Consider the following 19953-nt stretch of genomic DNA (forward strand, 5'->3'; position numbering starts at 1 on the left):
TTGTATTTGATAACCTACAAAAATAAATTTTTGTTAAAGTAAATGTAAAAAATGATATATTTATTGAAATGACGAAAATGCTCTCAAAATTTAACAGTGTTAGCGGTCAGGGTATCAAAATGCTAACGGAATGAACTTCGGGTATGAAAATACAAATTTTTAATAGTTAGGTATGAAAATGAAAATAATATCATAATTCGGGTGGTGCTTTGTAATTAATCCTACACATTATAGTGCTACAGCCATAAAAACATGCAGCAGAGACATCGATATTGCTCAAATCAACTAACACCACATAAGTGTCAAACAAGAGAAACTAGCTTACAATATTTCTTTTCTTCACCTTTCAAGTCCAAGGGTAGACATACTTAGCGGCTTAGTGCAACTTCACCAAAAAGCACACAAAGTATACTTCCAAAATTGCATATTTTTTTTCGGAATGAGTAAAATCCACCGATCACTTTAACATCATATTTCAATTCTATGCTCGAACGTGCATTTTAGTGCGTCGTCTTTCTATCTACATTGTTATAAGTCGAACTTAGAAACTTGCTCTTTGAAATTGGCGTGTTGCAAATGATCTGATTTCTCGTATCGCTGATAGTAATGTTATGCAAATTGCCTTAAAGCTGCTTCAATGTTTCAAATCTATGTTTCTTTTTTCAACTTCTCTTCATGCTAGTCACACACCTACTAATATAAGATGGAGACCTCCTCCCTTCAAATTTTATGAACCTTAACTTTGATGGCTCACTACTAATTAGTGCTCAAGCTTTGGCAGGTTTTATAATTGGAAATGATCAAGCCGTTTTTGTTGTTGCTCTGCAAAGTTACTAGGTTATTCAAATGTCTTTGCCGCTGAAGCCTTTGGTCTTAGAGGTGGGCTACAAGCTGTTTTATTCCACAACATTACTAATCTCAAGGTTCAGGGAGACTCAAAGCTTCTGATAGATTCAATCAATGTAAACACTCATGTTCCTTGGCGTATCAATAACCAGTTTCCATTCTATCATATTACACATGTTTGGAGAGATGCCAACTTTGTTGCGGCCCTAGCGACTCTTAGTCATCAAATTACGAAGGGTGTTGGACTACTACTCTGCTTTACGTTTTGATATTAAAGATGTCATTGGAGTTTCCGTTGTAACTTTTATCTTGTTCCATAAAGAAAAAGTCAAAAAACCGATAGCAGTGAAATGACCTTGGTAGTTTTGTGTTGGTGTCAAGTGTCAACGCCGTAAAAACACCTTCGGAGCTACAACTACAAACTAGTACAAAAACCCCAACACACACACACACACACACACACTGATCTGTACTTGTACTTGACGACTTCACATCCCAAACATAAAAGCCCGCAACAGTCCAATTACCACCAGAAGCCGCCAAGCCATAACCTCCCAACGGCGATGAAAGGTAAATCCACCTGACGGCGATGGATACAAAGCAAGCCCACCTTCCCAAACGTCCCTTTCATCCCCAACTCGCTCACATTCTCCTCAACAACAACATCAAAAATATTATTCCATTCCCTCGTCTTCTTCAAGCTTCTCTTCTCCCTCCTCCTCTTCATAACCCCTAGATGTCTCTCACCTCCACTCTCTCCACCCCTTTCAGCAATGCACCACCGCGCCGGTTTCAACCTCTCTCGCCTGATCCAATCCCCGCCGTCCGATCCCGACTCCCTCCTCTTCCTCCCTGGCGGGTTGTTCCTCCACCCTGATGAGACTTTTTCTCCTAACTTTCTTGCGGTGGTTCCATCGAAGACACGTTCGGGGAGGTGTTTCAGTAAAACGGTGCGTTTTGGGGGCCGGCGTGGAGGGCTGTTCTTGTCGGTGAGCTTGTCGGATGGGAACGAGGGGTATGTTAGGGAATCGGGAGATGATCTGGGGCAGAATGGGAATAAAGGTTCGGCGGAGGAAGAGACGGTTGTGTTTGAGAAGGAGAAGGGATCAGGTGCTATGAATACCACCAAGCATCTTTGGTCTGGAGCTGTTGCTGCTATGGTTTCAAGGTTTGAGTCTTTTTTTTTTTTAGCTTTTAATTGTGAATGAATATTTGTATTTGGTTGTGAGTTGGATTAGGAGTAGAAAGTTTGAGTTTTGAGATATTGGAGTTTTGAGTTTCTGTAATGTTGAGCTGACCCAGACGAGTGTGTGACTATATGTTGATACTTGATACAATGATGCACTATATATGTTGATACTTGATACAATGATGCACTATATGTCAAAAGTTGTATGTTTTGTTTGGATCTTGAATATTGGAAATGAAAAACTCAAATGAGATTTTCCCTTTTGTTCTGTTATTATGAGGAAAATTGAATAGGACTATGTGATTGTGATTGTGATTCTGAATTATTTGTTTTGGCTTGAATCGACAGTTTGTACATTATGTGCTTTTGTTTGGCTCATGCATTATTATCATTCTCAGTGTTGGTATTTTCTGTGGTTGTATTTAGGACGTTTGTGGCTCCTCTTGAGAGGCTAAAGCTGGAGTACATAGTACGTGGGGAACAGAAGAACTTGTTTGAGCTGATCAAGACGATTGCAGAGTCTCAAGGGCTGAGAGGATTTTGGAAAGGGAATTTTGTCAATATTCTTCGCACAGCACCCTTTAAGGCTATCAATTTCTACGCATATGATACGTACAGAAACCATCTGGTGAAGTTATCGGGGAATGAGGAATCCACGAATTTTGAGAGGTTTCTTGCTGGTGCTGCGGCTGGAATTACAGCTACCTTGCTCTGCTTGCCCATGGACACTGTATGCCTCAACTCACAACTCTTAATTCCTTCATTTGATTTCATGTCATAAGCATACTGGTGTAATTGTTCTTAGATTGTTTGAAGTAATTTAATAAGGGGAGGGGGAAGTTCTTTCTGGGCCATTTAGTTAGTGAGTAGAGACTAGAGAGCTACTCCTGCAAAATTAATTTGATATCGAACTCAAATTTGCTGCCTGTTATGTTTGCGCTTTAGAGGTTGGAGTATACTGGCCATTAGATGCTAAGAAAGATGATTTTCTTAGCCATTTAAGACCGTACTTTTAAGACTCAGATGGAAGTATGTAGTGTGAACTGGTACTCTTCTACTACAATTGCTTTGCCAAATGTGACAAGTTTCCTAACCGATGTAGGCATGATGGAAAGCCTGTAGAAGTATCCTTGTGCGGAACAAAAGATTCTATGAGGCTGAAGTAGGTTTTCTTGAGCTCTTGTGGTTACATTAGTTTTTCTGACATTATGTATTCAGACTTCAACTAGTTTAACTTAGTAGAATCCAAATTCTTGAAGTGGGAATAACAAGAATCATCAGAATCTCTATAGATTAACTGGTACAGGCATGGCGATGGCTTAGCACATGTCTTAATTAACAGGGCACTTGGAAGAAATTTATCTGTTCTATCTATATGCAAACAATTTGGTTACTCCAATTTCCTTAAGTCAGATAGTTATTAGGTTTTTTTCAGCTAGTTATTAGGTTTTTTTTTTTTTGTAACTTGAATGTGCCATTTGTTAAGGCTTCTTATTGTAATTATATTTTTGAAACGTTGCAATCTCATTCAAACCGTCAATGATTTCAGATCAGGACGAAGATGGTAGCTCCTGGTGGAGAAGCATTGGGTGGTGTAATTGGTGTTTTCCGCCACATGGTCCAGACTGAAGGATTCTTTTCTCTTTACAAGGGCTTACTACCCTCCATTGTCAGTATGGCACCTTCAGGTGCAGTTTTCTATGGCGTCTATGATATACTAAAATCAGCTTATCTGCATTCACCTGAAGGGAGGGAAAGACTCCGACACATGAAACAAGAAGGTGACAAACTGAATGCTCTGGAACAAATGGAGTTGGGTACCATTAGAACATTACTATATGGGGCAATTGCCGGTTGTTGCTCTGAAGCTGCTACATATCCTTTTGAAGTTGTGAGGAGACAGCTCCAAATGCAAGTTCGGGCAAATAAGTTAAGTGCAGTTGCAACTTGTGCGAAGATTGTTGAGCAAGGAGGTGTTCCTGCTCTTTATGCCGGATTGATACCCAGCTTGTTACAGGTATGGTACTCTGATGATTCTTAGTTAAAAACACCTTAGCGGTAGTAGAGGAAGTCATGCATAGAAATCTCCTAAACATGTTGTCTTACTTTATTTCGCTAAGACTATCCTTTTATAATTTAAAACCATTGCTTCACCATATTAAATCCGGTTATCAAAGAACTGAATTAATTTATTTTCTTGATTTTCAGGTCTTACCATCTGCTGCCATCAGTTATTTTGTGTATGAGTTCATGAAGATTCTTCTCAAAGTTGAGTCTTCATAGTACTTTTCAGTCCTCATCACAGACCATAGTTTTCCTTTCTTTGTAAGAGTTCCTTAGAATGTCTTCCATTTACAAAATGGGATGTGGGAGTAATCCAAATTCCTGCCATACCTCATATTAACACAGAAACTTCAGTCTTTTGTATGTGTGTTCCAGTGGTAGTTTTCCTTTCTTTGTAAGAGTTCCTTAGAATGTCTTCCATTTACAAAATGGGATGTGGGAGTAATCCAAATTCCTGCCATACCTCATATTAACACAGAAACTTCAGTCTTTTGTATGTGTGTTCCAGTGGCATTTGAACAGTGTCTGAGTAATTTCAACGTCTCAGCTGGTCTTAGTGTGATTGATAGTTTCCGGGCTAGCAACGCTAATGGTTATTTTTTCTTTGGGTTTCATAAATTATCAACAAGACAAAGGTGATATTGTACAGACATATCAAGTGTACGCAAGCAGAGATGGGAAACATTTATACAAACTCCAGTACGCAACTACATTTTTAGACATGAGGTTTTGCAATGGAACTGCTTCAATGGATGATGACCTCTGAGTGGAGCTGATCTGTGCTGCTTGTTCTTAGCTGAGCTTGCGCAAAAGAGGGCTGGACTTTTGCTGAGTTTAGAAGAAAACCACAAACTTGCGTTTACACTTACACAGTAGTTTCTATGAACATGAAACTCTGCCCTCTCCATATAAACTCGTTTGCTAGATCAACACACTACGTAGTCGCAACAACTGTGGAATCTGGAACTGAATTGTAAAGCAAGAAATGACTCCGATAGGTAACAAAGTAAGCATAATAAATCGCCCCCCTATATGTATCCTTTGTGTTTCAGTGAAACAAAGCAACATAAGCAATAATGCCGTGGTTGGCTTAGTCTCTTCATGATGAATGGTAAAGGTTACAGAAGAGCTTGCCTGGTCATTGTTCAATGAGGTTTTTGGTCATGAGGCACAGAGAATAAGGGCCGGTAATAATGCCTTGAAGTCATTTTCGGTCTACTGGAACAAAGAACTAGAGCAGTAAAGCTTCAGGAAGGAGGTTATCATCACTGATTCACTTCTACAGTTCTACATTGAAAGGAAGGATTTCTACACAGTTTGTAAGAAATGATGTAAAATCATATGGAGGGTTCTTTTCACATCATCCGAATGGAATATAATAGTAATGGAAATATAACACACTGAATTCCAAATCGTCACAATTTAGTAGGTTAGCACAAATGGAACAATTGCCACGTACCTTTAGTGTTCCTATAAACACTTTAACATAACCTCATTACACAAATGGAACAGAAAGCACTATGCCCCTAAACGATACAACCTCAAAACTCAAATCAGATCTATGTTGGCTGAACATGAATTATACTAACTGCTTCCTCTTTGTCTTTTCAGTAAAATGAATAGCCTAGCATGCACAACCTCCTCCTTGCTGATCGGCGTTGGATGAATTAACAGTGGGCTTCAGGTTTACATCAACCATATCTTCCTGTTTTGTGGAGGAAAGGGTTTCCATCCCCGGCAACGAAGAAGCAATCTTACGGAATAGAGGCTGCATTATTCATATGTAGTAACAAAAACAATATGAGCAACCGAAGTAAGGTGAAACAAATGGAGTATACTAGCATTATGGTTTAGAAGTAGATGGTGCCTGATTTGAGTAGGACGAATGGCATGAACCTGAGGCATGAGGGGAGTTTATGTATTTATACCTTGATATTGAATCCTGCTTTGGCGCTGGTTTCTATGAACATGACTCCAAACTCCCGAGATTTGGAATCTCCTTCCTCTATAGAAACTTGTCTGTTTGATCAATCATACTTGGTTAGAACAACCTTGAAATTTGATAATGTAAGTAAATGAACTTTTGTGCATTGTATAGGAAATTGGGTGAACTTGATAAACTCGCTAACCAAGTCACCATACTGCTACTCCTATATTGCAATGTAATTTTTGTCTACTCCAGGGATCCCTATTCGGGCTATTCCAGACACAAAAGGGTGCTCTACAGGTGCCATTGTCATAGTCAATGGTAAGGCCACTTACCAAAAAAACCTATTTAGTCATTGTTAAATGAGATTTACTTTTGTTTTATATAACAACAAAGGAGATACATATATCACATTTCTATAAGATGGAAACATGGTGGAACTATTAATCAGAACGAGTAGTGTTAACAAGAGGGGGTGCATTACTCACCTCTTATCTACAAGATCGGTTTTGTTCCCAACAAGCACGATAATGACATCAGTACCCCGTTCTGTCCTTACTTCTTCAATCCATTTATTAGTGTTCAAAAATGATTGTCTATCTGCATCACAACATTTCAGTCAAGGGAGAAGGATATGTGCATACAAAGAACAAGAGCAGAGACTAGCTAGGGTCAATTATGCATTGATCAGTATGTTCCATAGATGAAACAAGACTGGAGATCAACATGGTTTTTTCTTATCAGCTTGTGTGAACCATCCATTTAGCAATTCTCTTATTAAAACAAGACCGATCAGAGTTTTCCAACAGAGATGGCTACTGAGTCATGACAGAATTGCTTTCTAGTTTGGTAACTTCTAGTTTCTCAACTCTGGAGTATGAAACCAAATTGAAAAAGGAAAGTTTTAAACATAAATCACTATATTAGGACTTACTAGCTACATCATAGACGATTACAGCAACAGAAGAATCCCTGATGTAGCTTGGAATGAGACTCCTAAATCTCTCTTGCCCTGCAGTATCCCTGTAAATTCCAAAAAGCAATGTGCCGGATCAATATAATGTGAATTGCATAAACGAATATATACATCAAGTAGACAAAAGATGAACTGACAAAACAACAAGTATGTTCCAATAACAGCGTTAAAACACTTTAAGACACCCATGCTCGTCAAGAGAATCATATACAGCACCTACTGCAGTCATCCTAGCCACAAGAACAATCTTTCACAAGGTTCACAAACAACAGTACAACTAGACGGTGGTATAAAGAAAAAAGAGAAACAAAGTCCCCAAACTTTTTGAAAAAAATGTTTTACCAACGTAGAGTTCTGTTATTTCAATCTAGCAGTATTGCCATTCATTTTATGGACAAACAACCGTTTTTCATATTCTAATTTTCCGATAAAATACGAAACATTCTTCAAAATTTTGCTTAAACCTTGTGATCAGATAGAGCTGCAACATGATATGATTCAATAATAAATGGAATGCAAATAATCTCTCACCAAAGCTGCAAACGAACTGTCCGATCTTCAAGGTACATTGTTTTGGACAGAAAATCAATTCCAATCGTAGCCTGCAGCATTAACATTAATCAAACCCTAGCAATTCTCAAAATTGGGCCAAATGAAAGAAACGGATCGAATGAAATACCTGATAGGTTGTGTCGAATTTGTCATACATGAAGCGGGTGATGATGCTGGTTTTGCCGACGGACTGATCGCCGAGGAAGACGAGCTTGTATTTGGCCAGAGGGGACACCGTCGCCATTTTCGAGATTCTTGAATGGTTTTTTTGGATCTGAATCTCAGAGCTTAGAGGAACAAGAAGAAGAAGAATATGACTCTGAAAAGAAACCGTGTCTTTTTTGTTTTTTGTTTTCCGTTTTTGAGTTCAATCTATTTATATAGGAAGGCGAGGAGAAACCGCCAAGCACGACGAAGACGGCAAAAGTCAACATATTGTACAGTTCCTTGCATTTCTCAATTTACCCCTTCTTCGTTGTTGGAGAACCTCGGATCTATTCCGATGCATGTCTACTAAAATGGTAAAAGTTGGTTAACAATTCGGTGAAGAAGACTAGAAAAAACACCGAGAAAAGTCTTTAGGATCACTAGACAAAGTAAAAAGATCGATAAGTTTATAGGCTTGTAACAAAATACTGATAGAGCATCCACAACCGGAGGTTTAGTCTCCATAATATTTTTCCTTACCTAAGAACCAAGAAATGGCATTTCAGTCTTCTATTAGCACAGTTTCAAACAGTTTGTTTTTACCTAAATGCCTACTAATGTCTTTTTTTGCCTATTATTGCTTTGGGATGAACATATGCGTATCTTTCTTCTGGTTCTTTCTTCTATTAATATAAGTATCCTGTACTAACTTCTATGAAAATTTCAGTCTTCTAGAGAGTTGTGCACGCATTTAAGTTGGTGTGCACACTCAATGATATGCGCCCAGAGTAGTTTAATCTCCTACTGGTAGAGGTTGATACCTATTAAGGCTGGTGATAATCTTCAGTGGATGTTTCTGTGTAAATAATATTGTTTTTTTTTTTTTTTTTTAAAGTCAAGAATATGGTTGTAGGGATATGTAAAATTTAATATATTTATATATTATAAAAGTGAGGAAACGTGTAACATTCTTACCTCCCGTATGACACAACAAAGTAAAAATGAATGACTGAATGTACATATACAAAACATATTTCATAACGAAAAAACACAAACGCACGTGCGAGCGCGGCCATTCCGCACGCGCATCGCGCGTGCAGGAAAGCTAGTATTTTTCCTTACCTAAGAACCAAGAAATGGCATTTCAGTCTTCTATAGACTGAAAAATTCATATAGAAGTCTGATATTTTCATTGTGGAAGGTTTCCTTAGAACAATGTGACATGTTCGAGTTATTCCAAACATCGATTCATCTTAGTAAATGGGAACCTTTCATACTTTATTAGTTTTGAGATTGATGAGTACGTATGTAGATGAATGGTTTGATTTCATTTAGCAGTCATTCGCAAAATTACACACAAGACACAACTATTCAAGTTTGATAAAACGTGATCTCCTTTCTCTTTCACTACTATTCCTTCAATTTCACAGAAGGCATGCACAGACTTCTACCAAATCAAATGGGTTGGCTTTTGAACTTTCAAACTTTCCTTCAAGCTCAAAGAGAAAAGGATGCATTATGTAAATATATTGTTCACCAACATGTGCATAGATATGTCACTACATGCATAAACAAGTTAGAAGCACATGCAGAGCTTCAGTTTACCCATGAAAGTAGGATCTTAGGGCAACTCCTCCTTTCCACCATTGAAAAGGATCGAGCTTCTTTGTGAAGCAAGCTTTTGAGAAACCTTAGGATGCAAGGCAGAAAGGAAAAAGATGACAGGCACCCTTCTAGGCTTTTAGCTGTTTACGTAAGCTCAACCTCTAATACGCAGTTTCTCAATGACAAGGTGCCCGATTTGGCAGGGGTGCCATTTTTATCTGGTATTAACATAGAACCATCAACCGGAGAAGGCCTAAGAGCAAAATTTTGAGCACCATTCTTGTACCTACCATAATTTTTTTTAGACCAATTTGGGATTCAAAGACAAGATTGATACATCTTTGAGAATATTATCTATATTCATAGCCACAGAACCATCAATTGGTTACTTCCATATCTACATGGCTAATAATTTGACCTATCATAGCCCAAATTCTCCATCTCTTTCAAAACATTCACCAAATAACTCTCATGTCACAATCAGATTATGCAACTGTTAGAGGACATTTCACCTACCCTCTTAAGACTACACTGATCATAGCCACAGACTCAATTCTCATGCAATAACTCAGGACAGCATCCCAGTCTCTTATATCATACTATTCAGAGAAACATAGTGTCATATATTCACAGAGTCATATCCAGCCGATCAGTCACCATGAAGAAGTCTCTAACTACAACACAAAATCCAGGAAGTCATTACAATCGCAGTGATCAACTTCACGACCAAAGCATTGTGATTCCTGCGAATCCTTCCAAACTCATCAATCTAGCTGATAGCTTCGAAAAGAAAGAACACTCCTGGTACTATACTAAACTTACACCTTACAATTGACAAGAAAACTAGTAACTTATCATTGTAGCCAAATTTCAGCTGCATTTCCTCATCAACTGTTTCTCATCCCTGTCACTTTTTTCTTTTGGTGGTTCCATCCCAGGTTCATCACTTCTCATGTCCCAACTGACCTAACAGTTCAAGTTCAAGAAATCACCTTTAATGTTCACAAGGTAACTACAGAGAAGATTGTTCAGTAACTTCTGTTTAATATCACAGGCAGGTTCAACAGCAGATTTTTGCACGCAGACATGTGAGTGACTCGCATGTCTGCAGATGAAAATGAATGAAATTATACTGTAAAATACCTAAAAAAGCTCACCATACCCTTCTTTACTACAAGTTATAGGACATTTCAAGCAAACCATTCCTTGTTATCTAACAAACTATATATCCAAAGAAAAAAAAAACAAACAGATGGCAAGTTAACGTATCATACTTGTCCTAGTAGAGAGGATGCTCTTGCATAAGAGAAGTACATAATTACTTTTCTTTTTTCATAACAAAACAAAAAAAATTTCGATATGCAACACCATGATTCTTGTCTTGCCTCTTGAGTTTCTTGTCTTTGGCATTGAACATATCAGAGCTCATTTCATGTTTCGTTTCTCTTTCTGTAAACAGTATCCTTTGGTATCAAAATGTGGCTACATAGGTCAATTGGAATTTCAGCCTTCGATCTCAGATTTTGGCAATGACTTAAAGGAGTTAAAGCTTGAAAACTTCCCAGGTGGACCAGAAACCTTCGAAATGATTCTAAAGTTCTGTTATGGTCTCCCAGTGGACCTAAACCCGAACAACATAGCTCCACTAAGATGCGCATCAGAATTCCTTGAAATGACTGAAGAACTTGAAGCAGGAAATCTGATTTCCAAGACTGAATCTTTTCTCACATTGGTTGTCCTTTCTTCTTGGAAAGATACCATCACTGTACTTAAGTCCTGTGAAACTCTATCTCCATGGGCTGAGAATCTTCAAATTGTGAGAAGATGCTGCGACTCAATTGCTTGGAAGGCTAGTAGAGAAAACACCACTAAGAATGCTGACGGTGAACAATGGTGGTTTCGTGAAGTGGCCACCTTCCGGATAGATCATTACATGAGGGTTATCTCGGCAATAAAAGCAAAGAATACAAGGCCAGAGTTTATAGCTAAATGTATAATGCACTATGCAGAAAGATGGTTGCCAGGCATAAATGTGGAGTTTGAAGGACTAAGAGGATATGGAATTGGAAGAAATGACCTGCAGTTCAGTATACTGAGTAACAGGAAAGAGGAAGGCGGTTATGGACACAGCCAGGAGCAAAAAGCAATTATCGAAAGCCTCCTAAGCGTACTTCCACCTCAAAATGAAGCTGTCCCATGTAAATTCTTATTGCAGATGTTAAAGATGGCAATGATGTACTCGGCATCGCCGGCTTTGATATCAGAGCTTGAAAAGAGAGTGGGGATGATGTTAGAAGATGCCACAGTCAATGACTTGTTGATACCAAGTTATAATAGTGCAGACCAAGGGAAACTGGTAAAGTGAGTACTCCATATTCTCTATTTACTATATCTTGGCAAGATAATCACTATAGAATTATCTTACTGAAGAGGTATGTGTAAACAATTTCAACTTTCCCATAATTTTCATATTGTCTACTGCAGGTCACCAGAAGAACGAACCATGCATGACATTGATGTTGTGCAAAGAATTGTGGAATATTTCTTGACGCATGAGCATCAACAGCAAGAGAAGACGGGTAAAAGCAATGTCAGTAAGCTATTGGACAACTACCTAGCTGAGATTGCGGGAGACCCGAATCTCTCCATAACCAAGTTTCAAGTGTTGGCTGAATTGCTACCTGAAAATGCTCGAGCATGTGATGATGGTCTTTATAGAGCTATTGACACCTATCTGAAGGTTACTTACCTGTTCATCTAGTTTTTACTTCAAAGACATTTTAAAACCTAAAACCAAACCATTATTTCAGACTCATCCTTCACTGCCCGAGCATGATCGAAGAAGGCTGTGCAGGATAATGAACTGTGAGAAATTATCACTTGATGCATGCATGCATGCGGCACAAAATGATCGACTGCCATTGAAAACCATCATCCAGGTAACATTTATCAGATTCCCAGTCAATGTCACACAAGAGGTTAATAACAAAATTTATATCGACTCATTCATGCTGAAAACAGGAGAAAAATGTTAAGGAATCAGTTATAGCATTAAGAAATCTAGGTCTTTTGAAATGCAGGGGTTTCAACCAGGGTATAAGTAACAAACATTCAAAGTTGTGGACACAACAGAATCATCAATGAAACTGGTCAGGTTGGCTTTCAAGAGAAAAAACAAAGAAATATATAGTTACATACATACAGAAGAAAATCAAGGAAGAAAGATGGAAACAATGATACAGATTGAAATAAGTGTGTCATATTTTCTTTGATAGCTCAATATTTTATACACGCAAAATCCATACCACAGACATAAAGCTAGAGTATTCTGAGGGTGGAAGAAAAAATAACAAAACAAACGTTAACTCATAAAAGATGCATGTAACATTGCCACTAGATTGCAATATACAGAATACATTTACAGAAACCCAAGAAGCACCAACAATAAAGAGACTGCCTCTGGTATCTAACATCGTGTGTGCTAATTGTTCGGTACTGCCACATAACTCGAAAACCAACCAGGTATTATCCCAATCGCATGCTGTGAGAATTAATCGCACATAGACATAATAAACCTATCACCTGGCTAAGGCTTTTAGAAAAGTTATCCAGGCATGCAATAGGGGTGAGGGCAGGTTTCTAGTATAGCAATTGAAAGAACGAACTTCAAGTCTTCAACCTCACCTAACCACCTAGAACCACCATCTGAACAGTACATGTGTAGAACAATCTCTTTTACTATAGAAGCTAGAAATGTGATTACTGTCGCTTCTAAAACCCAAATTAGACCTCTTATTGAAATTAAAAGGCAACTGTTCTTATTAGTCATATGTAGCAAAGACTATCCAAAGTTCACAGTTAAAAACCTCTCTCAATAAGTCAAATTAGATACCTCGGTCTTGTATATGCCTACAAAGTTCATAAATGCAGATATTTGAAGAAAAATTATTTGGATCATTTTTACATAGAAAGCTGCTTAAATCATCTACTGTTGAGGAAATAGAAATACCTCAAAATATTTTCAATAACAGTTTAAAATAAACGGATTCCAAAAGAATGCATTCCTTTAGAAATGGAAATACCACGAATAATCTAGATTTAAAAAGCTTGTACACAAAGAGAGACAATAAACTGAGAATTTAATGACTATTCCAGTGCAAACCACTATGTAGTCCACAAAAGTTTACATTTTCTCACCAGATGATTAGACTATAAACCCTGTACAGGTTCTGTTCTCAGAGCAAGTAAAGATGAGGACAGCATTGCAAGGGAAAGAATCAGCACCAAATGGCAACAACTCTGAGCAAGAAGGAAACCACGCATCAACAGATGCAGAAATTAAGAATCTTAAAGCGGAACTTGAGAATGCAAAGAAACAGATGGCTGAGCTGCAAAGTGACTACTCTGAGCTGCAACAGGAGTATGAAAAGATTTCCAGCAAGCAAAGGAGTGTGTCAAGTTGGAGTTCGGGATGGAGAAAAATCAAGAAATCTTTCCATACAAAATCTGAAGCCAACGAAACTGGAGAAGGCCAACAAAGACCCAACTCAATTGGGGGCAGATTCAGCTTCAGACGAAGGTCATCGATGTCCTAAATTATTTTAACCCAACAATCTAAGATTTCCAGCTTAAGAGGATAGGGGACCCCGGATTATATATGCCGGAGTGAGATTTAGCCCTTCAAGGGTACCATCTGTATGAAAACACAAGCAGAAAACTATATTTTTTATTTTTGGACCGGGGGTGGGTCTGATATGGCAAACTATACATGATGTATCAAATTATCAATGAGCCTTAAAGACAATAAACAAGGACACATTTTCTCTAGTTTCCCTATATGTAAGCGATTACAATATTCTACAAAACGCATGCTCAGTTACTCACATAGCGCATCCAGCTGACTACATCCTTTTCCAAAAGAGCAAACCTACAAGATTAACCCTCGAGTTCTACCCTCAGTAAACATAACCATGCCGAATCAAACAAGATTAACCATCAAAAGTATCAGCTTTATTAATCGAAAAGCTAAATCCTCCACTGTCCACACAAATTCATCAAACTACTAGTAACTCAATATTTGATCAAATAGTTCTACAAAACATAAATTTGACAATCAGAGCCAAAATTACCTACCGGAACCTCATATTGCTCCAGGGAAACTTCTCCTTGCCGTCGCCGAAAACCGGAGAGCCATCAAACCTCTTCCTTCTCACCTTCTCCTTCTCCTCCCCATCCAGCCAATGCTTCTTCCCCTCTCCCTCCTCCACCACGCTCGACTTGCTCCCCTTCTTCCCCGCCGCCGTCGCCTTCCTCTCCTCCTCCACGGCTCCGATCGGGTACAGCTCCGGGTTCAGCGAGAGCGGTGACCTGAGCGTGACGTAGGCCTTCTTGTAGGCGGGCTTGGCGATCAAGAGGCCGCCGCGCTTCTTATTCTTGCCGTCCATATTTAGGGTTCGGACTTTCTCGATGTCGAAGCCGTAGAGGGACTCGAGGACGCGCTTGATTTCGATCTTGGAGGCGGAGGGGATAGTTTTGAGTGCGAATTCGGTGATGTTGGTGAAGGTGGTTGGCATCAGGAGTTTGATTGGGAGGTTCGGGAAGTGGACTACTCTGCTCCCCAGTCGGCTTCCCATGGCTGCTTCACTCTTCTCTGTGATTTTGGGTGTTTGGGTTTTGAGGGGTTTTGCGACTTATGGGAAATGATGTGCCCTTCACTTTTTTACTTTGTTTCAATTTTACCCTTATATAACAATTTTTCACCTTTCTTTTTTGGACAGAGTCACAAAGCTACTCCATGGCTAAAAGTCAAGCAACCGAACATTAATATATCGATACATCGAATTAACTAGCTTCACAATCTTATGATCAGCTGTCCATTTGTTCAATACATTCATTAAAATTTACATAGGTGATCTCTATAGATTAATTCAACTTTTGAACAGTTAAGATTATGATTTACATCAGTAAATGTACGTAAATAAGAGAGAGTCTAGACACACACGTACATACTAGTCCGAACACAAGTATTTTCCAACGCAAAACATAAGCTGAATTCAGATTTTTTTTGTTTTATCCATGTAGACTGATCAACAGGTTTATATTAAACAAGTGTACATGTTATCCTGACAAAAGTAGATGTTGCAGTGATCTTCACTGTCCAGGACTATGTAAGAAGCATATCGAACCCTCAATGATGGTTAACATTCGGACATAGCTCGTGTACTGATTGTTCACTCTTACAACAATTGAAGATTACAATTTCCTTCATATAATGGTTCTGACAAAGATCAAAGAGATCTCTGAACAAACTAGAACCTCATTCAGAAGTTTTTTGGCACCTACATACAACTTGGTATTGAATTCCTTAGCTACAGCATAAAGTCTTGGATTTTCTGATAACTCTCTATCATCTAGGCAGCTACAAGTTCCAATATGTCCAACTAATGACAACTCTTTGTGATCAGGGCCAAAATAAGAAGCCCCTAATGTCACAATGGTTAGGATTTTACGATTCTTTCTTTTTAACTCGGTAAGGATATTTCTGGTATATCGAAATGCTGCTAACCACGAGGGGAAGAGATGCCAGACAATACAATGAAGGTGGTTTCCCTTCAAAAATGAACTGCAGCAAAGCCGTAACAAGAAGTGCAGAAACAATAACAAACCCCTGCAACCATGTTATAAAACTTCTTCAGTAAGTACCTTAAAAACAGAATCGCAATTCAATAATGAAAATGCATACAAAACTTATGGAAAGGAGTCATATTTGCAGCCGTTCCAACCAATATGACTGGTCCCAAATACCAAGTGTACGCATAGAACAGTTTACCAACCATTTGGCATTCTTATCAAATTTGTAAGGAATAATAAATGAAGATCTTAGCATGAAACTTAAACTGAAGAGATCAGGTTCAGCTTCCTTTACATGTTCCACATTTATGTAACCAAGCCATTATATCCCTGAAGTTGTTATGTTGATTCAAGTGGCCAGAATCGCAAATAAAAAAGTAATAAAGTATTTCAGGGTTCTACTCATACTGTCTATTTGCAAGAAAAGACTTGAGCTAATAGTGTGTTTGGGATAATCTGATCACTAGTTCACTACTGTTGTTATCCTTATATAATGTTAAAGTTGCCTTTGTAATTCATGCTAAAAGGAAAAAGAAAAAAGAAAAAAGAAAAACTTGCCTTTCTAACCCCACCAGCATGGGTTGTGACTAGGCCAACAAGGATTCCACCCAAGGCATTGGACATGACTGGGATCTGAAACATGGAGAAAACGCAAAGAGCCACATTATAAAGCCTGCAACATCACATTCTTTGCAAGTACATATTACAAAGAGCGTCACTCTTCTTTAAAATGAATGAAAAGTTTTCACTCATTGCACATTTTCTCTACTTTCTCTTTTCCTGGTAAACTGGGGTGTTTCAAAGACAATAGAAAAGAAAAGCCCCCAGTGCAACCTGAGATTACATCATATAAACGCCAATAGTTTGTTAATGTGAGAATGTTACCCACATTTAAAATCATATTAACAAGAAAAATAGTAACCGTTTCAAGAGCAAAGCAAAGGGACTGTCGTTAGCAGGCTCATGTTATATAGAATAAAAGAAAGAAAATTGTAGAATTGTGGAACCAACATAAGCTGTCCTAACTGATTATATGGTAAGACAGACCAGAAAAGGTAAGCATGATCATCCAAAACATTTTCCTTCAAACGGAAGTGAGTAGCTGAACACAAACACTAATATCTCCATATTAACTAACTGACTTCCAAACTAAACCAACGATTCTAGTGGTTCTGAGTATACCAATAAAGTAAACACCACAAGAGTCAAGCCAAAAAACAAAAACTAGTGGGAAGTACGGGATTCAATAGATCATTACCCAAGTCAGTATAGTCCATCCATAGAAAAGTCCATGCTTTCTGATAGCTTCTCCATCGGGAGACTTAGCGGTACTAGCCAGCATGCACAAACTTCCGACAATAGACATCTCTACAGTCATCAAGTACGACGAGTGCTTCTTAACCTACAACACAAGACAAGACAACTACGATCAATGTCAAAGACAAAGAACTTCCACAACACCATAAAATAGTTCCTTCAAAGCACTGAAACTACAACATTTCACTAACCTGGGAAGCCCACTGACACAGAGAGGACGCCAAACCCGAAAGCACAGACGCAACCAACACCGGAATAATCCCATTAAACCATATCTGATCCGAATTGCCACCACTAGACCTCTTACTCGACCCTTCCCCGAAACTTAGAAGAACAGCTGCAATAATCAATAAGAAAAGCGCCCCGACTTGCTGAATCGATTGCTTCTGCCTACATTCATCACATTCCACCCAAAAATCAGTCCAACAACCACATTCCAAACCCCCAAAAAAATCGAAACACGATTAGCCGTAACTCACATTTACCTCAATATCAAATACGTACACATAGCAGTAAAAATTATCTTAGTCTGATTAAGCATTGAGAACGTCAAAGAATCAAGATTCTTATACGAAATCTGAAGCAAGCTATTCTGCAGAGCATAAATGGCAGCCGGAAGCCCAGAAGCAGTCAACGCACCAAGCAAAGTCCACTCTTTGTAAACCTTCTTCAAGCTCCCGTCTCTGGCCATGAAAACTAGGGCACATATCACCTTCGCCACCTCACACGTCAGCACCGATGACGTGACGATCACTTCTCTTCTGCAATTCTCAGTCGTATATGGAAGAATGAGTCTTAGGGTTACAAACTCAGAGATGATTTGGTGAAATTTGGGAGAGAATTTAGAGGGGGATCGGAGTACCTGATGAAGCGTTTGGAGATGAGAGGCTGAGCTCCGTATTGGAGAGCGAGAAGGACGGAGTAGAGGAAGACCTTGGCGTTCATTTGGTCCGAGGTCGGCGGCGGACGTTTCGGCTTGGCGGCGGCGGCGGTCGCGGTCGCCATTTCCGGCGACCTACAGAGACTGTTGGGGAATTTTTGGTTGCTTCTCTCTTTGGGTTTACTTTAAAGCAGTCTCTCTTCTCTTTGTGACGGTTGCCCCCAAACCTCTCGGTCCTCTCCCTAAAATAGTGGGGCACTACTTTGGTGTGTGTAGGAAATGTCCCAGAGTTTGAAATAGTTTAACATTTTCAACTAAAAGTGAAAAAATAATTACTGTTGAAGAGCCGGTAAATTGAGTAATTGGTTCGTAGTAGAAACAACGGCACTTCGAAACCGGGTTTTTTTTTTTTTTTTTTCCCCGTCTAGATTTGTGGTCAAGGCCTTCGCCTTTCACACGAGTTATCAAGGTTCGAAAGCCGGTATAGTGGTGGTGGTGGTAACGGTGGAGCTTGTTTGTTCCTCAAACCCAAAAACCAAACAGAAGAAAAAAAAAAAAAAATGGTACTTCGAGATGGTCTTTAAGCTGTTATATTTTAAGTTTTAATTAACGGCGTTTTTGTTTGAGTAATTTTTCTTTGATGATTCAAACGTTGGAACCTTATCATTTTAGTCTTCTCCCGTCTATTAAACGAATGTAAGTGATCATCAACTAAATTAGCTTATCTGAAGACACATGACATTTCTAATAACAGTTATTGTTTTCATCATCTCCCCTTTAATAAGTGTTGGACGTTTTGTTTTGGATCCGTTAGAAGAGGGTTGTGATTGTGTTTTTGTCTTCCCCTTCAATGTTTGTTTCTCGTTACAAAAAAAATCTAATAAAACCAAGTAACAAAATATATACAACACAACTGACCCTTCCATAAAAGGGTATGTATGCGATGAAACTGACCCTTCCATAAAAGGGTATGTATGCGATGATCGAGCTATTATTAAGTGCTACAACTCCAAAAATACCTTTAACCAGAACTTAAAATGACTTAATAAAAACCGAAACAAACTAACCTTGACACTGCCCGCAAAAGAATGGACCATGCCAAGTTCTAATCTCAATTTATTGCAAAGCTTGACACACCATACATAGATGTGACCTCCTTAAAGGCAAACACTATTATCGAACCCTAGGTCCAATATCACCATCACCAACCTTAGAGGCATTCAGAGCATTGATCATATAGAGGTCGGTAAATCCCCGATAAGTAATATCATCTATATGTCACCGATAATGTTATTACAATACAAATAGTATATGACATTTAGCTCGTTAGTAACTTTTTTATTATTGTTGCTAGTATGCATAGAAAATGCCACGGTGGATATGGGAGTCACTGACTCTCGCTCCTTATAGTCGTTGCTCGATGAATCCAATCTCAAGCATTGCCCTCAGCTCTAAGGATCATATGATCCAGTGACACGACTCACCCCGAATTTCACCCTGAAACCCAGAGTAAGTCGTGCGGGGACCACCTCCAAGGAAAATTTACTGAAAAGATTAAGAAAATCTCCCTTGCAGATGGACAACCCTAACTCGAAAATTTAAAATTACACTCTTAATTTATCACTTCTGAACATCGCATAATATACAAAAATTCTAAAGTATTCAGAGCTACTAAACACAAGCGGAAGCAAGAAAACACGAGTAGGTTGAACAGGTAACCTACTGACGAAAACTGGCAGAAATGCGGGTGACTATGCCTCGTCTCCTACTAGATCCAACCCGAACTCTGCAGACTGGGCGAATTTAAAAACGTAAAGGGG

General features: G+C 38.8%; 5 protein-coding genes across 5 annotated transcripts; 2 read left to right on the top strand and 3 right to left on the bottom strand.

The window, feature by feature from the left end:
• Positions 1-1348: 1348 nt before the first annotated feature.
• Positions 1349-4490, top strand: LOC101295855 (probable mitochondrial adenine nucleotide transporter BTL3-like). The gene is made up of 4 exons (XM_004288151.1): positions 1349-2014; positions 2462-2765; positions 3585-4052; positions 4244-4490. The coding sequence occupies exons 1-4, from the start codon at positions 1620-1622 to the stop codon at positions 4316-4318; spliced, it is 1242 nt and encodes a 413-aa protein (XP_004288199.1). The 5' UTR covers positions 1349-1619; the 3' UTR covers positions 4319-4490.
• Positions 4491-5418: 928 nt separating this feature from the next.
• Positions 5419-7905, bottom strand: LOC101296142 (ras-related protein RABH1e-like). Its single transcript, XM_004288152.1, has 6 exons — positions 7682-7905; positions 7534-7604; positions 6961-7049; positions 6515-6626; positions 6028-6118; positions 5419-5867 (listed from the first exon to the last, which is right to left on the bottom strand). Exons 1-6 carry the CDS (start codon positions 7796-7798, stop codon positions 5724-5726), a joined length of 624 nt encoding a protein of 207 aa, XP_004288200.1. The 5' UTR covers positions 7799-7905; the 3' UTR covers positions 5419-5723.
• Positions 7906-9964: 2059 nt separating this feature from the next.
• Positions 9965-14049, top strand: LOC101304141 (putative BTB/POZ domain-containing protein DOT3-like). Its single transcript, XM_004289266.1, has 6 exons — positions 9965-10110; positions 10245-10314; positions 10766-11667; positions 11791-12046; positions 12117-12245; positions 13533-14049. Exons 1-6 carry the CDS (start codon positions 9965-9967, stop codon positions 13899-13901), a joined length of 1872 nt encoding a protein of 623 aa, XP_004289314.1. The 3' UTR covers positions 13902-14049.
• On the bottom strand, positions 13837-14964 carry LOC101296426 (50S ribosomal protein L23-like). The gene is made up of 2 exons (XM_004288153.1): positions 14440-14964; positions 13837-13999 (listed from the first exon to the last, which is right to left on the bottom strand). The coding sequence occupies exons 1-2, from the start codon at positions 14937-14939 to the stop codon at positions 13987-13989; spliced, it is 513 nt and encodes a 170-aa protein (XP_004288201.1). The 5' UTR covers positions 14940-14964; the 3' UTR covers positions 13837-13986.
• A 551-nt stretch (positions 14965-15515) lies between these two features.
• Positions 15516-18338, bottom strand: LOC101296710 (CMP-sialic acid transporter 5-like). Its single transcript, XM_004288154.1, has 6 exons — positions 18116-18338; positions 17739-18014; positions 17445-17643; positions 17195-17338; positions 16495-16569; positions 15516-15973 (listed from the first exon to the last, which is right to left on the bottom strand). The coding sequence occupies exons 1-6, from the start codon at positions 18256-18258 to the stop codon at positions 15812-15814; spliced, it is 999 nt and encodes a 332-aa protein (XP_004288202.1). The 5' UTR covers positions 18259-18338; the 3' UTR covers positions 15516-15811.
• Between the last annotated feature and the right edge of the window lie 1615 nt (positions 18339-19953).

Source organism: Fragaria vesca, linkage group LG1, assembly GCF_000184155.1.
Source record: "Fragaria vesca subsp. vesca linkage group LG1, FraVesHawaii_1.0, whole genome shotgun sequence".
Lineage (NCBI taxonomy): Eukaryota > Viridiplantae > Streptophyta > Magnoliopsida > Rosales > Rosaceae > Fragaria > Fragaria vesca.

What these genes read in the sequence shown, in the direction of transcription:
- LOC101295855 (XM_004288151.1), top strand. Translation starts at nt 1,620, where the DNA reads ATGCACCACCGCGCCGGTTTCAACCTCTCTCGCCTGATCCAATCCCCG. An exon ending in GTTGCTGCTATGGTTTCAAG is followed by an intron (nt 2,015 to 2,461) that starts GTTTGAGTCTTT and finishes GGTTGTATTTAG; the next exon opens with GACGTTTGTGGCTCCTCTTG. An exon ending in TGATACCCAGCTTGTTACAG is followed by an intron (nt 4,053 to 4,243) that starts GTATGGTACTCT and finishes CTTGATTTTCAG; the next exon opens with GTCTTACCATCTGCTGCCAT.
- LOC101296142 (XM_004288152.1), bottom strand. Translation starts at nt 7,798, where the DNA reads ATGGCGACGGTGTCCCCTCTGGCCAAATACAAGCTCGTCTTCCTCGGC. An exon ending in ACAGTTCGTTTGCAGCTTTG is followed by an intron (nt 7,050 to 7,533) that starts GTGAGAGATTAT and finishes TGGAATTTACAG; the next exon opens with GGATACTGCAGGGCAAGAGA. An exon ending in ACCGATCTTGTAGATAAGAG is followed by an intron (nt 6,119 to 6,514) that starts GTGAGTAATGCA and finishes TTGATCAAACAG; the next exon opens with ACAAGTTTCTATAGAGGAAG.
- LOC101304141 (XM_004289266.1), top strand. Translation starts at nt 9,965, where the DNA reads ATGAAGAAGTCTCTAACTACAACACAAAATCCAGGAAGTCATTACAAT. An exon ending in GAAAAGAAAGAACACTCCTG is followed by an intron (nt 10,111 to 10,244) that starts GTACTATACTAA and finishes GTTCCATCCCAG; the next exon opens with GTTCATCACTTCTCATGTCC. An exon ending in CATTGAAAACCATCATCCAG is followed by an intron (nt 12,246 to 13,532) that starts GTAACATTTATC and finishes AACCCTGTACAG; the next exon opens with GTTCTGTTCTCAGAGCAAGT.
- LOC101296426 (XM_004288153.1), bottom strand. Translation starts at nt 14,939, where the DNA reads ATGGGAAGCCGACTGGGGAGCAGAGTAGTCCACTTCCCGAACCTCCCA.
- LOC101296710 (XM_004288154.1), bottom strand. Translation starts at nt 18,258, where the DNA reads ATGGCGACCGCGACCGCCGCCGCCGCCAAGCCGAAACGTCCGCCGCCG. An exon ending in TGTACGTATTTGATATTGAG is followed by an intron (nt 17,644 to 17,738) that starts GTAAATGTGAGT and finishes TGATGAATGTAG; the next exon opens with GCAGAAGCAATCGATTCAGC. An exon ending in GATGGACTATACTGACTTGG is followed by an intron (nt 16,570 to 17,194) that starts GTAATGATCTAT and finishes TCCATGTTTCAG; the next exon opens with ATCCCAGTCATGTCCAATGC.